This window comes from Lynx canadensis, chromosome A3 (assembly GCF_007474595.2).
Source record: "Lynx canadensis isolate LIC74 chromosome A3, mLynCan4.pri.v2, whole genome shotgun sequence".
Taxonomy (NCBI): domain Eukaryota; kingdom Metazoa; phylum Chordata; class Mammalia; order Carnivora; family Felidae; genus Lynx; species Lynx canadensis.
In genome coordinates, this window is record NC_044305.1 from 109748119 (window position 1) to 109764633 (window position 16515).

At 40.6% G+C, this 16515-nt stretch overlaps 1 protein-coding gene across 2 annotated transcripts in view; it reads right to left on the reverse strand.

Moving 5' to 3' along the window:
- The window catches only part of NDUFAF7 (NADH:ubiquinone oxidoreductase complex assembly factor 7), a 28893-nt gene extending 12383 nt beyond the window's left edge, over positions 1-16510 (reverse strand). Inside the window, exons 1-4 of one of the 2 annotated variants that reach the window (XM_030311299.1) lie at positions 16370-16510; positions 15917-16077; positions 2511-2591; positions 1391-1501 (exon numbers count right to left, since the gene is read on the reverse strand). In XM_030311299.1, the coding sequence (XP_030167159.1) occupies positions 1391-1501; positions 2511-2591; positions 15917-16077; positions 16370-16424 (408 nt within the window). In that variant the 5' untranslated portion in view covers positions 16425-16510. Of the gene's footprint in view, positions 1-1390; positions 1502-2510; positions 2592-15867; positions 16078-16369 lie in introns of those variants that run through there. The other variant, XM_030311300.1, reaches the window with a different exon arrangement.
- Positions 16511-16515: the final 5 nt, after the last annotated feature.

Consider the following 16515-nt stretch of genomic DNA (forward strand, 5'->3'; position numbering starts at 1 on the left):
ATCACCAAACACAAATTGTTGAATGTTGACATTTGGGGATTTTATATAGATACAATCATATGATCCGGATTCTTTTACAAATTGTTATTTTCACTCACAAGACACTGAGGTCCATCTGAGTGTTGTGCATTCTGCTGTGATTTCATGCAGTTTCACAACCCTTGATGTTCCACTGTATGACTGACTATACCACAATTTATTGATCTATTTTCCCATTGATAGGCATTTGGGTTGTTTCCATTTTTTTTGCTCTTCTAAACAATGCTGCTGTCTTCTTGACCATGTTTCCTGGTAGACATCTGCACTAGCTCCTGTAGGGCACACGTCTAGCAGTAAAAGTGCTGCTGGCTCATACAGTATAAATTACTGTGACGTTAGCAGACGATGCCCAATAAGCACGTCTCAAAGTGCTTACCCCAAATTACACTCTTACAAACAATGTCTGCGAGTCCCCATTGCTCCCCATCTCTCCATCTTCAACAACCCTTGGTGATGCCAAATGTGCTAATCTTGCGGACACGGTGGTATCTCACTCTGATTTTAACTTTCATTTCCTTGACTACCAATCAGTCTGAGCATCTTTTTGTTTTTACTGCCCATGAGGACTTCCTCTTTCATGAAGGGCCTGTTCACATCTTTAGCCTGACTTTTCTATTGAGTTATCTGTCACCTTCTTAATGATTGAAAGGAATTCTTCATGTATGCTAACTATCAGTTCTTTATGTGTTGCAAATAACTCCTCCCATTTTGCAGCTTGTCTTATCACTCTCTTTATGTGTCTTTTGAAAAATTTTTTTAATGCTTGTTTATTTTTGAGAGAGAACCAGAGCATGAGCGGGCGAGGGGCAGACAAAGAGGGCTCCAGGCTCTGAGCTGTCAGCACAGAACCTGAAGCGGGGCTGGAACTCACAGACCATGAGATCATGACCTGAGCTGAAGTCGGACACTAAACCAACTGAGCCACCCAGGCGCCCCTACAGTGTCTTTGAAGAATAAAAAATTCCTAATTTCTTTAAAGAACAATAACTTCTTAAATTTAATGTAGTTGAAATTATCCCTCTATTCATCTTTACCTTTATGGCTTCTACCTTTATATAATTCACAAATTCTTTTCTCACCTAGAAGACAAATATATTCTCCCATGATGTCTTCTAAAGGTTTTAAACTTTTCCCTTTCACATTCTCCTCTACCCTCACTTTTTAGATTACAAACAGACAACAATAAGTAATGATTCATTATATCATTCTGACATTGTATTTTAGCGGAGAAAGAGGAGGTAAGGAGGGAGGACCGAAAGCCACTGAAGTCAATGAAGTTTGCAAACAAATCAAAAGAACAAGGGTTCAGGCAAGTACACGAGACTCTGAAGACGTTCCTTTTATTACTTACCCTCAAAATATCTCCCAAGAGGGTACCCCTGCCTGGGCCCAGTTCCACCAGTTGGAAAGCTGCATTTTTTCCAGTGGCCATCCATTCACTAATGAACCATATACCTAGCAGCTGCGACAAGGAAAAAAAAACTATACTGAAATATTATAGCGTAAAAGTATATAAAACTCCAAGGAAATATGCATTTTATGCCAGAAAGCAAAATATTTGCCAATGACCACATGTATGTCATTTACTATGTACATATATGTATGCACACCCAGAAGCCTCATGGAGGCGGCATTACAAAAGACACCACTTAGGAAGCCTAGAAACAGAGCACCATTAAAAGGCAGCCCCACTGTAAGAGGTCCCCTGACACAAGGAAGAGGCTAGCACTTCCAGAAAGGTGCTGCTGTTGGGACAGCAGACAGACATATGAAATAAGATGATGCCATTTCTTTACATTCATATGACTGATACGATTACATAGCTTTTTAGCACAATTACCATTTTTAATACCTGGATTCCACTTCCTCTTCTGTACTACTTTCTATTTCTAAATTCATCGGGGGTTTTTATGTGGAAATCAATGAACTGGAATTCCTGAGGAGAATTGAAAATTTGTGAGGGGGGTTTCCACTGGAACTACGGTACAACCACGGCAGGGTGGGGCCTGAGACCACATCTCGCCCCACGAACTCCTCAGGGTTTTGCAACTTTTCTCCCTTCACTTTTCTCTCTCTCTTTTCTCTATTATTCTGTATTCCTCCAGCATATAAATGATTAAAAATTAAAACTTTTGATGAATCACAAAAGCAAAGGTGTAAAAGACTACTTACTACAGAAGAATACAACCTGATCTGCTCTCAAGTGTTTGTGATACTAGCTTTTTTAATTAATGTTTGTTTTGAGAGAGAGAGAGAGAGAGAGAGAGAGAGAGAGAGGCGTGCAAAGACAGAGGGACAGAGAATCCCAAGCAGGCTTTTTTTGCACCTTTAGCACATAGCCCAACGTAGGGCTCGAGCTCATGAACTGTTAGATCATAACCTGAGCCAAAATCAAGAGTCAGACACTTAACCAACTGAGCCACCTAGGTGCCCAGATATTAGCTTCTTTTATAGTTGAAATTGACGATTACCTCCCCAAAGATCTGACTTATTTCCGGTGAAGTAATGAAATCTCCTTTTTCTCCTAGCATGTCACGATACACGTAATATCCCTGAGTAAAAAGAGAAAGTGGAGAAAATGGATTAACTTTCAAGTAAGTTTTGTAAAACACCCCTCCAGAATCTTACATAACGTATACAATGACATAATCATTTGGTAAGAAAGTTCCGTCTTCTAAATAAACATGATAAGCACTGTGACTTGATTTAAACTTTACACAGCACCAATCACATTGCAGAACTATACTATCCCAACATGACCCCTCCTTGACCATCAAGGCAGAAGCCACACCACATCCATCTCCACACCCGCCAGCCCCTCCCTGCTCCCAACACCCAACACAGTAAGATCCTGCTTACTGTGTTTATATTTCCAAGAAAAGTTTTTTTGTTGTTTTTTTTAATTAGCCCTCTTTGTCCACAAATCCATGCCATTGCAGATGCTCTCCTTTCTCCCTGCCTGTTTCTCCCTGGCAATCTTACACTCAATAAAAGTGAATATCTGCTCAAATGTCACCTTCCCTGACCTCCTCCTCCAGCCCTCCAACTTCAGACTAAATGCAGTGCTTCCTTTTATGTGCTTATTTATTTATGTATCTGTATTCCTCACCAAAAAACACAGTTATTCGGGATAGAGAACTATCTTATTTATCATACTATTCCAAGTTTCAGCATACTGTCTAAACTTCAAGAAATACTCAAGAATTCTGTTAAAAATTCCTCTATGCTCCCCAAGCCCCTTCTTTCCCATCTTACTCTTTGCAGGTGACCTGGGCTCCAGTCTACACAGGAAGTAAAGAATGTTACAAAATAGGACTGACTCAGCTTCCTGACCCCAACTGGCCTCCACCTGCTCCCATTCATTCCTCGGAACTCAAAGGATGAAATGCCTTCACCTTCTGCTCTTACCCAGACCTAATCCCACCACCTGTGCTCTGGACCACTGCCTCTCCTCACACAGCCCTCATAGGCCAGGATCTTGTTATCATCCCCTTCTCTTATAGCTTTAACTTCCCTCTCTCAGCAGCAGAAATATACTTGAGTCACTCTCAACTTAAAAAAAAAACAAAAAACAACTTTTCACTTCATACAGCATCTCCCCCTCTAGCCTTTCTCTTCATAAGTGAAGATTGCAGGGATGTTTTTGTGGTGCATTACAAACCACTCTGGTAGCCTAATGAAGACTATGGATCCCTTCATACAATGTTTTTAAATGCAAGACTTTAAAACACATAGGGTTAAAAAAAAAAAAAAGAAAAATACTTATCCAATATTTAAAAACTAAACTGATGATATAATAATATATATGCAGCTTTGGAAGTATGTTAATAAAGCCAAACTTAAGGTCCAATAAGTAACAAAGTTTTGAAATACGGATGAGCACAATGGTATTGTGAGATACCTACGACCACTCTGTTGGGTATGACAACATCAGTGATTTCCACTAATGTTAAAGTCACAGGTATTACTGATGCCACAGGATGTCTCCTCTGTTCATAATGAGAGAAATGCTAACTTTCAGAAGCTAAGGAGGTAAATGCAAATTAAACCCATGAGATACCACCTCATGTTAGGTCACCATCAAAAACACAAGAGATGACAAATGTTGGTGTGGATGTGGAGAAAAGGGAACCCTTGTGCACTGTTGGTGGGACTGTAAAATGGTACAGCCACCATGGAAAACAGTATGGAAGATCCTCAAAAACTTTAAAATAGAATACCATATGATTCAGCAATTCCACTTCTAGAATATATCCAAAGAAAATGAAAACACTACCTCAAAAAGAGACCTGCACCTCCATGTTCACAGCAGCATTGTCTATAACAGGCAAGACATGGGAACAGCCTGTGTCCATCAATGGATGAATGGATAAAGAAACTGTGGTATATAAACAGGAGGGCACATGCCACACAAGGGATATCCCTGGAGCATCTGGTTCTGGTGACCAGGGGAGACCGCACATAAGGTACCAGACCTGTTTTACACAAGGCCACTACTTTCAAGACCAAAAGATGTAGCTGGTTTAACAAATGCATATATACAAACACAGAGAGTGAAACAAAATGAGGGGACAGAGGACTATGTCCCAAATGAAAGAACAAAGCAAAATCACAGAAAAAAAGCTAAATGAAACTCAGATAAGCAATAACCCTAATAATAAAGAGTTCAAAGTAATGGCCATAAAGAAACTCAGCAGACTTAAGAGTGAATGAATGCAGTGAGAACTTCACAAGAAGATAGAAAATATTCAAAAAGAACCAGTCAGAGCTGAAGAATATAATAACTAAAATGAAAAATATCCTAGAGGGACTCAACAGCAGATTAGAGGATGCAGGACAGATTAGTAATCCAACAGGGTAATGAAAAGCAAACAAACTGAAGACCAAAAAGAAAAAGAATTTAGGGGTGCCTGGGTGGTTCAGTTGGTTGAGCATCCAACTTAGGTTCAGGTCATGATCTCACAGCTCATAGGTTTAAGCCCCACATCGGGCTCTGTGCTGACAGCTCAGAGTCTGAAGCCTGTTTAGATTCTGTGTCTCCCTCTCTCTCTCTCTGCCTCTCCCCTGCTCGTGCTCTGTCTCTCTCTCTTTCAAAATAAATAAACCTTTAAAAAAATTTTTTTTTAAATGAGAATAAGTTAAAGGAATTCTGCAACATCTTCAAGCATAATAGCATTCACATTATTAGGAATCCCAGAAGGATGAGAGAGAGAGGTTGGCGAAAATCTTATTTCAAGAAATAATACTTGAAAACTTCCCTAATCTGAGGAAGAAAGCAGATATCCAGGAAGCACACAGAACACCTAACAAGACAAACCAGGGAGGTACACGACAAGACACATAATAATTAAAACCGCATAAAGTAATGATAAAGACAGTCTTTTCTTTTTTCATTTTTTTAAATCTTTCTTTATTTTTGAGAGAGAGAGAGAGAGAGAGAGACAGAGTGAGAGCAGGGAAGGAACAGAGAGAGAGGGAGGTGCAGAATCCGGAGCAGGCTCCAGGCTCCAAGCTGTCAGCACAGAGCCCAACGTGGGGCTTGAACCCATGAACCATGAGATCATGACCTAAGCTGAAGTCAGATGCTTAACCGACTGAGCCACCCAGGTGCCCCAATAGAGACAGTCTTCAAAGCAGCAAGAGGGGCCCCTGGGTGGCTCAGTCAGTTAACCATTCGACTTTGGCTCAGGTCACGATCTTGCATTTCATGACTTTGAGCCCCGTATTGGGCTCTGTGCTGACACTTCAGAGCCTGAGGTCTGCTTTGGATTCTGTGTCTCCCTCTCTCTGCTCCTACCCAGCTCATTCTCTCTTAAAACTAAACAAACATTTAAAAAAAAAAAATTTTTTTTAAAGAAGCAAGAGAAAACTGTAACATACAAGGGAAACCTCATAAGGCTATGAGCTGATTTTTCAGCAGAAACTTTACAGGGAACAAAGGAGTGCTATATTAAAAGCACTGAAAAGACAAGACCTACAACCAAGAATACTCTACCATGCAAGATTAAAATTCAGAATAGAAGGAGAGACAAAGAATTTCCAAAACAAGATAAAGGAGATCATCATTACCAAACTGGCCTGACAAGAAATGTTAAAGAGAGGGGAGGAGGCAAGATGGCGGAAATGCATGGAAGCTTTTTGCATGTCTTGTGTCCACGAAATACAGCCAGACCAACACTAAACCATTCTACACACCTAGAAAACTGATTGGATTAACACAACAATCTGCACAGCCTGAACCACAGAATTCAGCAGGCACACGGCGTGGAGAGCTGAACTTCGGAAGCGAGAAGCCGCGGAAGGTAGGGAACCACTTTTGCGGGTGGAGAGAGGATGGAGACCGGAGGCGGGGGGGGGGGGGGGGGGGGGGGCGGATACGGGAAAAGTATCTAAAAGTATCTAAAAGCAGCTAGAGGAAAAAGTGGAAAATTGGAAACAGCCGCAGGGACTAAATTAAAAAGGGAGAAAGGAGAGGGTTTAAATTCCATTAAGACTGTAAACAAGGGGAGCACAAAGGCTGCAACTCAGCCGCTCAATACCTGGCGGTGCTCTGGTGGGAAGGGCAAATCCCCAGGAACAAGATGGGGTCCAGGAGGTTCTCGGGCCACACAGGGAAAAGTGGTTCCACTGATGAAAGGACATTTGGTAGAGACTGTTGAAGCCACCTGATCCCAGTAGACCCCAGAAGGCAGCCACATTAGCTGGTGCTGGGGCAAGGCCATTAGAGTGAGGCCTGGTGCCAGATGTGTGTTGTGATTTTCCATAATCCCTGAAATGCTACTGCTACACTGTCTTGCGACCATTTTCTGGGACAGGCTTGCACCTGGCTGCAGCCTCAGGACATCGGCAACAGCAGGGTACAGCAGGCGTTCCTGGGTGCAGATGACGTTCGGCCATTGCTCATTTGGCTATCGCTCGGTGAGACCATCCCGCAGAGGGGCACAATGGGTCAAAGCCACAGTCCTTCAGAAGTAAGGGGCCAGGGAAAACAGCCGCATCTGAGACAAAACTTGGGAGAGAGGTACTGCCTGGGATCATGGAGAGTGAAAAAGCAGGGACTGGACAAGAGCTGAAGACAGAGGATGGGTGTGCGATTGCTGATCTGGGAGAACAGACTGAGTAGCTGCGAGGCACCATCTTCTCCACTCCCGTGCATGCGCCTATGCACCTGCAAGTGCCGCAACAATCCACCCCAATAGGCTAGCAGCGCCATCTAGTGGAGAGCAGAGCTGTTACACTGAGCCCCACCCAACTGGGCCAACCTTGCTCTTTAAGAACACAAGTCTCACCATCGGCTTAATTTATGGACTATAAAGAGCTACATAGACTGACTTCTAGGGGAAAATGAAATAATTTCAGTCCTACTTCAATCTGTTAGCAGGTTCATCTATTCAATTTTCTTTCTTTTTTTTCTTTTTCTCTTTTACAATTCTTTTCTTGAATACAGAAAAAGAAAAAACTCATTTTTATTTTCAATTCTTATTAAAAATATCTTTAATTTTTATTACTATATTTTTTACTTTTGTGTAAATTTTTTCAAATTCTATTTTACTTCCATCATTCTAGTCTACTTCAGTGTATTCATACAATCTTTCAAATTTTCATACAATCTTTTTTTTCTTTCTTTTTCTCTTTTCCCTTTCTTTTCTTTTTCTTGAATGCAGAAAAACTTCATTTTTACTCTCAATTTCTATTAAAAATATTCTTATTTAATTTTCATTACTATATTTTTGGCTTTTATGTAAATTTTTTTTCTTTTTTTTTAAATTTTTTTTTCAACGTTTTTTATTTATTTTTGGGACAGAGAGAGACAGAGCATGAACGGGGGAGGGGCAGAGAGAGAGGGAGACACAGAATCGGAAACAGGCTCCAGGCTCCGAGCCATCAGCCCAGAGCCTGACGCGGGGCTCGAACTCATGGACCGCGAGATCGTGACCTGGCTGAAGTCGGATGCTTAACCGACTGCGCCACCCAGGCGCCCCATTTATGTAAATTTTTTCAAATTCTATTTTACTTCCACCATTTTACTTTAGTCTACTACAGTGTTTTCACTTTTTCAAATTTTCAAACGATTTTATTTTTTTTCATTTCTTTTCTTTTTTCTTAAATACAGAAAATGAAAAAATTCATATTTATTTTTTAACTTTTATTAAAAATATTTTAATTTTTTTCTACTATATTCTTGATTTTTGTGCATATTATTTCAAATTCTATTTTACCCCCATCATCTCATTTTAGTCTACTTCAGTGTATTCATTTTTTCAAATTCTCAAATGATTTCCTTCCCCCCCTTTTTTTTCTTTGTCAAACCACTTTCAACACCCAGACCAAAACACACCTAGGATCTAGCATTATCTATTTGATTTGTGTGTATGTGTGTGTTTTTAATGTTTAACTTTAATATTTTTTTAATTTTAATTTTTTTAATTTCAATTTTTCTACCTCATTAATTCCTTTTCTCCCTTCAAAATGACAAAACAAAGGAATTCACCCCAAAAGAAAGAGCACGAAGAAACAACAGCCAGGGATTCAACCAACACAGATACAAGCAAGATGTCTGAACCAGAATTTAGAATCATGATAATAAGAATACTAGCTGGAGTCGAAAATAGATTAGAATCCCTTTCTGTAGATATAAATGAAGTAAAAAATAGCCAGAATGAAATTAAAAATGCTTTAACTGAGCCGCAATCATGGATAGATGCAGCAGCGGCAAGGATGGACAAGGCAGAACAGAAAATCCGTGATATAGAGGTCAAACTTATAGAGAATAACGAAGCAGAAAAAAAAGAGGGAGATTAAGGCAAAAGAGCATGATTTAAGAATTAGAGAAATCAGTGACTCATTAAAAAGGAACAACATCAGAATCATAGGGGTCCCAGAAAAGGAAGAGAGAGAAACAGGGGTAGAAGGGTTATGTGAGCAAATAATAGTGGAAAACTTTCCTAACCTGGGGAAAGACACAGACATCAAAATCCAGGAAGCACAGAGGACTCCCATTAGATTCAACAAAAACCGACCATCAGTAAGTCAAATAGTCAAATTCACAAAATACTCAGGGAAGGAGAGAATCATGAAAGCAGCAAGGGAAAAAAAATCCCTAACATACAAGGGAAGACAGATCAGGTTTGCAGCAGACCAATCCACAGAAACTTGGCAGGCCAGAAAGGAGTGGCGGGATATATTCAGTGTGCTGAATCAGAAAAATATGCAGCCAAGAATTCTTTATCCAGCAAGGCTGTCATTCAAAATAGAAAGAGAGATAAAAAGTTTCTCAGACAAACAAAAATTAAAAGAGTTTGTAACCATTAAACCAGCCCTGCAAGAAATTTTAAGGGGGACTTTCTGAGGGGAGAAAAGATGAAAAAAAAAAATATATATACACACACACACACACACACACACACACACACACACACACCAAAAACAACAAAAGATTAGAAAGGACCACAGAACACCACCAGAAATTCCAACTCTACAAGCATCAAAATGGCAATAAATTCATATCTTTCAGTACTCACTCTAAATGTCAATGGACTCAATGCTCCAATCAAAATACATAGGTTAACAGAATGGATAAGAAAACAAGACCCATCTATATGCTGTTTACAAGAGACCCACTTTAGACCTAAAGACACCTACAGATTGAAAATAAGGGTATAGAGAACCATCTACCATGCTAATGGTCAACAAAAGAAAGCCGGAGTAGCCATACTTATATCAGACAAGCTAGACTTTAAAATAAAGACTGTATCAAGAGATGCAGAAGGGCATTATATCATAATCAAGGGGTCTACAGAGCAAGAAGACCTAACAATTGTAAACAGTTATGTGCCAAATGTGGAAGCACCCAAATATATAAATCAATTAATCACAAACATAAAGAAACTCATTGATAGTAACACCATAATAGTAGGAGACTTCAGCACCCCACTCACAACATTGGACAGATCATCTAATCAAAAAATCAACAAGGAGGGGTGCCTGGGTGGCTCAGTTGGTTGAGCGTCTGACTTCAGCTCAGGTCATGATCTCGCAGTTCATGAGTTTGAGCCCCGCATCGGGCTCTGTGCTGACAGCTCAGAGCCTGGAGCCTGCTTCGGATTCTGTGTCTCCCTCTCTCTCTGCCCCTTCCCCGCTCATGCTCTGTCTCTGTCTCCCAAAAATGAATAAATGTTAAAAAAATTTTTTTTTAAAAATCATCAAGGAAACAATGGCTTTGAATGACACATTGGACCAGATGGACTTAACAGATATATTCTGAACATTTCATCCTAAAGCAGTAGAATATACATTCTTCTCCAGTGTACATGGAATGTTCTCCAGAATAGACCATATACTGGGACACAAATCAGCCCTAAGTAAGTACAAAAAGATCAAGATCATACCGTGCATATTTTCAGACCACAATGCTATGAAACTCAAAATCAACCACAAGAAAAAATTTGGAAAGGTAACAAATACTTGGAGACTGAAGAACATCCTACTAAAGAATGAATGGGCTAACTAAGCAGTTAAAGAGGAAATTAAAAAGTATATGGAAGTCAATGAAAATGATAGCACCACAACCCAAAACCTCTGGGATGCAGCAAAGGCGGTCATAAGAGGAAAGTATATAGCAATCCAGGCCTTCCTAAAGAAGGAAAAAAGATCTCAGATACACAACCTAATCTTACACCTTAAGGAGCTGGAAAAAGAACAGCAAATAACACCCCAAACCAGTAGAAGACAAGAAATAATAAAAATTAGAGCCGAAATTAATGCTATCAAAACCAAAAAAACAGTAGAACAGATCAATGAAACCAGAATTAACAAAATTTGATTAACAAATTTCTTGGAAAGAATTAACAAAATTGATAAACCACTAGCCAGTCTGATCAAGAAGAAAAAGGACCCAAATAAATAAAATCAAGAATGAAAAAGGAGAGATCACAATCAACACAACAGAAATAAAAACAATAATAAGAGAATATTATGAGCAATTATATGCCAATCAAATGGGTAATCTGGAAGAAATGGACAAATTCCTAGAAACATATACACTACGAAAACTGAAACAGGAAGAAATAGAAAATTTGAACAGACCCTTAACCAGTAAGGAAATCGAATTAGTAATCAAAAACCTGTCAAAAAACAAGAGTCCAGGGCCAGATGGCTTTCCAGGGGAATTCTACCAAACATTTAAGGAAGAGTTAACACCTATTCTCTTGAAGCTTTTCCAAAAAATAGAAATGGAAGAAAAACTTCCAAACTCTTCCTATGATGCCAGCATTACCTTGATCCCAAAACCAGACAGAGACCCCACTAAAAAGGAGAACTATAGACCAATTTCCCTGATGAATATGGATGCAAAAATCCTCAACAAGATATTAGCCAACCGGATCCAACAATACGTTAAAAAAATTATTCACTACAACCAAGTGGGATTTATACCTGGGATGCAGAGCTGGTTCAATATCCACAAAACAACATGATTCATCACATCAATAAAAGAAAGGATAAGAACCATATGACCCTCTCAATAGATGCAGAGAAAGCATTTGACAAAACACAGCATCTTTTCTTGATAAAAACCATCAAGAAAGTAGGGATAGAAGGATCATACCTCAAGATCATAAAAGCCATATATGAACGACCCAATGCTAATATCATCCTCAATGGGGAAAAACTGAGAGCTTTCCCCCCAAGGTCAGGAACAAAACAGGGATATCCACTCTCACCAGTATTGTTCAACATAGTATTGGAAGTCTTAGCCTCTGCAATCAGACAACACAAAGAAATAAAAGGCATCCAGATCAGCCAGGAAGAGGTCAAACTTTCACTCTTCACAGATGGCATGATAGTCTATATTGCAAACCCAAAAGATTCCACCAGAAAACTGCTAGAACTGATTCATGAATTCAGCAAAGTTGCAGGATATAAAATCAATGCACAGAAATCGGTTGCATTCCTATACACCAACAATGAAGCGATAGAAAATCAAGGAATCGATCCCATTTACAGTTGCACAAAAAAAACCACAAAATACCTAGGAATAAATCTCACCAAAGAGGTGAAAACTATAGAAAGCTTATGAAACAAATTAAAGAAGACACAAAGAAATGTAAAAAGATTCCATGCTCCTGGATAGGAAGAACAAATATTGTTAAAATGTCGATACTATGCAAAGCAAACTACATATTCAATGCAATCCCTATCAAAACAACACCAGCATTCTTCACAGAGCTAGGGCAAACAATCCTAAAATTTGTATGGAACCAGAAAAGACCCCGAATAGCCAAAGCAATCTTGAAAAAGAAAACCAAAGCAGGAGGCATCACAATCCCAGACTTCAAGCTATACTACAAAACTGTAATCATCAAGACAGTATGGTACTGGCACAAGAACAGACACTCAGATCAATGGAACAGAATACAGAACCCAGACATGGACCCACAAACGTATGGGTAAGTAATCTTTGACAAAGCAGGAAAGAATATCCAATGGAATCAAGACAGTCTCTTCAGCAAGTGGTGCTGGGAAAACCGGACAACGACATGCAGAAGAATGAACATGGACCACTTTCTTACACCATACACAAAAATAAACTCCAAGTGGATGAAAGACCTCAATGTAAGACAGGAAGCCATCAAGATCCTCGAGGAGAAAGAAGGCAAAAACCTCTTTGATCTTGCCCACAGCAACTTCTTACTCAACACGTCTCCTGAGGGAAGGGAAACAAAAGCAAAAATGAACTACTGGGACCTCATCAAAATAAAAGGCTTCTGCACAGCAAAGGAAACAATCAGCAAAACTAAAGGCAACCGACAGAATGGGAGAAGATATTTGCAAATGACATATCAGATAAAGGGTTAGTATCAAAAATCTACAAAGTTTTCTACAATCTATCAAACTCAACACCCAAGAAACAAATAAGCCAGTGAAGAAATGGGCAAAAGACATGAATAGACGCTTCTCCAAGGAAGACATCCAGATGGCCAACAGACACATGAAAAAATGCTCAATATCACTCATCATCAGGGAAATACAAATCAAAACCACAATGAGATACCACCTTACACCTGTCAGAATGGCTAACATTAACAACTCACGCAACAACAGATGTTGGCGAGGAGGTGGAGAAAGAGGATCTCTTTTGCATTGTTAGTGGCAATGCAAGCTGGTGCAGGCACTCTGGAAAACAGTATGGAGGTTCCTCAAAAAACTAAAAATAGAACTACCCTACGACCCAGCAATTGCACTACTAGGCATTTATCCAAGGGATACAGGAGTGCTGTTTCAAAGGGACACATGCAACCTCATGTTTATAGCAGTACTGTCAACAATAGCCAAAGTATGGAAAGAGCCCAAATGTCCATCAAAGGATGAATGGATAAAGAAGATGTGGTAAAAAAAAAAAAAAAAAAAAAGAAAAAAGAAAAAAAAAAATGTGGTATATGAATTCAATGTAGTATTACTCAGCAAGCAATAAATGAAATCTTGCCATTTACAACTACGTGGATGGAACTGGAGGGTACTATGCTAAGTGAAATTAGTCAGAGAAAGACAAAAATCATAGGACCTCACTCACATGAGGACTTTAAGAGACAAAACAGATGAACATAAGGGAAGGGAAACAAAAATAATTTAAAATAGGGAGGGGTACAAAACAGAAGAGACTCATAAATATGGAGAACAAACTGAGGGTTGCTGGAGGGGTTGTGGGAGGGGGGTGGGCTAAATGGGTAAGGAGCACTAAGGAATCTACTGAAATCATTGTTTCACTATATGCTAACTAGTTTAGATGTAAATTTTAAAAAACAAAAGATTAAATTAAAAAAAAAAAGAAAGTAAATCCTAAGAGTTCTCATTACAAGAAAAAAATTTTTCTCCCATTTTGTTTCCTTTCTTCTTAATGTATCTACATAAGGTGGATATTAACTGAATTCACTGTGGTAATGTCACAACATGTGCACATCAAGCCATCATGCTGTACCCCTTAAGCTTATACAGTGACGTACATCATTTATTTCTCAGTAAAAATGGGGGAAAAAAAGAAGCTAATGCAAATGGTGTAATTTTTATTCCCATCCAAGGTCACAGCCCCGTTTCTATTCAAGGATCCCTAGGTTAAGAAACTCTACTTTCAAATGGTAGCTACGTTTGTGGTGAGCATAGTATAAGGTACAGTCATCGAAATCACCATGTTGTACACCTGAAACTACTGTGACATTGTATCAACTATGCTCCAATTAAAAAAAAAGGTTTAACAAATTTTAAATAAAAATTAAGGCTGATTAAAAAAAAAAAGCCTCTACTCTAAATTCAAAGAGTTTCCTCAAGGCTTAATCTGGGGTAACCTTCGGTTCTCTAAATATATTCTTTCAGATTCCTTGGATTTTAACACCATCCATACACTGGTGAACAAATTAATATATGCATATCCAATCTTTCTCAAGAACTCTAGACCCTTACAGCCAGCTGCTCACTTGCTGTCTCCGCCTGGATGTCATCACCAATATGCATCAAATGCACCTCCTGATGTTCTCCTCTTGCACTAACACAAAAGTCTAAGTTCCAGGAAAGCCTTGAATGAACTGGCTCCTCCCTCAAACTCATCTACTTTCCTCACCATTACCTGCCACCCCCAGTCACCACCCACCAGCCATACTGGTGCCTTTTTTTTCTCTGTGAATGCCAAGACATTTGCCAGCTCCAAAACTTTGTACTTCCCCTTCCTCCATCGGGGACTCACTCCCAGTTCTTTGCCAGGCTGGCCCATCTCAACCATCTAGCCTTTCCTGGCCACCTACCTACCAAGGGAACTTTTACAACCCCTACTCCCACTGCACCACTTATTTTCAACCCCACCAACCCGTTGAGGTTTTTTTTTTTTCTTCTTTTCCTTGCCTTCAGAAGCACTTGCAACAATTTATAATTATCTTGTTTCCTTATTTATAGATCATTTCCTCACTAGAACATAAGTGCCATGTTCCACTGTCCACTGCAGTATTCCCAGTGCCTGAGATAGTGCCTGGCCCTTTTGGAGCCTGAATCAATGATGAATGAACCCTCACTCTAACACACAGATGTTTGTTCTAAAGTTTCTCCCTATGTGAACTGTTGGTATGTGGTAGCACTGAGTATAGGTATGAAAGGATCCCTGCCTTCACCACATCCAACAGCAATAGGCCAAACAAACCCCACAAGTCCAGATTTCATATTTCGACCCACCAACAGGTAATACATTCTAAACCAAAAGGACCCCAGCTTTCACCAAGTGGCTTTGTTGAGCAGAGAAGGAAATCCAGGACAGAGAGCAGGGGCAGTGCTTAATCCTTGAAGCGTAAAGAACTAGACCTTCCATTCCCAAAAAGGAAACCCAGAATATGCTTCCAATGCCTGCTAATGCCATCCCAACACAGACAAAGCTCCAGGACTAAATTCATAATTCCAGATGCCTATTGTAGATTTCCACTTAAGTCCTGTCTGCACTTCAGGTTCATATATTGGATTGAATTCTGTCCTTTCCCTCCCTCTTAAAGAGGCTACTGCTCTTTCTCCTTCTACATTCCCTTCTCCCAGAGAAATGATACCACCAGCTACCATCAATCAGCCCAGGTAGGAAAGACATCCTCATTTCCTAAATTCAGTGGGTTACACTGCCTCCTGAACAGCTTTGGAATTCGTTCTCCCTTCTTTATGGCACTGCCACTGACTTGATCCATCCCTAACCACCTGACACTAATTCTCCATCTCCAGGTCTGTGGGAGTGGCTCTTCCCCTGCAGAAGGCACCACCGCTGCCTGGACTTGGGGCTTCCCTGTGCACACCCCTCCTGGCTCACACCTCAAGGCCGCTAGAGCAGGGCCTGGTCCTCGGGCTCCCCGACTGGTACCTTGGCGGGGTTGGTCAAGACCTCCTTCATGTACTCAGCCACAGTGATGGGGCCAGTTGCTTTGATTTTGTACACAAGATGCCGCAGCATTGGTGTCACCTGGTTTTCTGCCGGCTCTCTCCCGGAACTGAAGTATTTCCCTCTCCAAAAACAGGGAATGACTGCGAAAAACAGTTAAACGGGACCATGAAAAAATCTTAGTTTCTTTGCAAGTGCAAGCAGCCTGAGTGCTTCCGAAGCAGCTGCGTTAACTCTTAACCTCGCACGAAGCAAGCCCACCAGGCGCCGGCAGGAACGCACAGTGCCCGCGACCAGCCATTTGGGGTCTGAGGCTGGACTCGTCTGCACCTCAAAACCCCCAAGAGGCGTCCTGCACCCCAGGAGCGCCCAACTGAGGAAGGCACCCCAGACAGTCTCTACCGCAACCGGGACTCTGGCGAGGCGAACGCTTACCCGCGCGAGCCGCGGAGCACAGCGGCCCCACGCCTAACCTTGCAAGGACTCTCATGCCGAACTTCGCAGGCTGCAACGCGCAGTCCCGGGGTGTGGAGTAAAGCCATTTCCGGGAGAGGGCCCGCCCCTGCAGGAAGTACGTCACT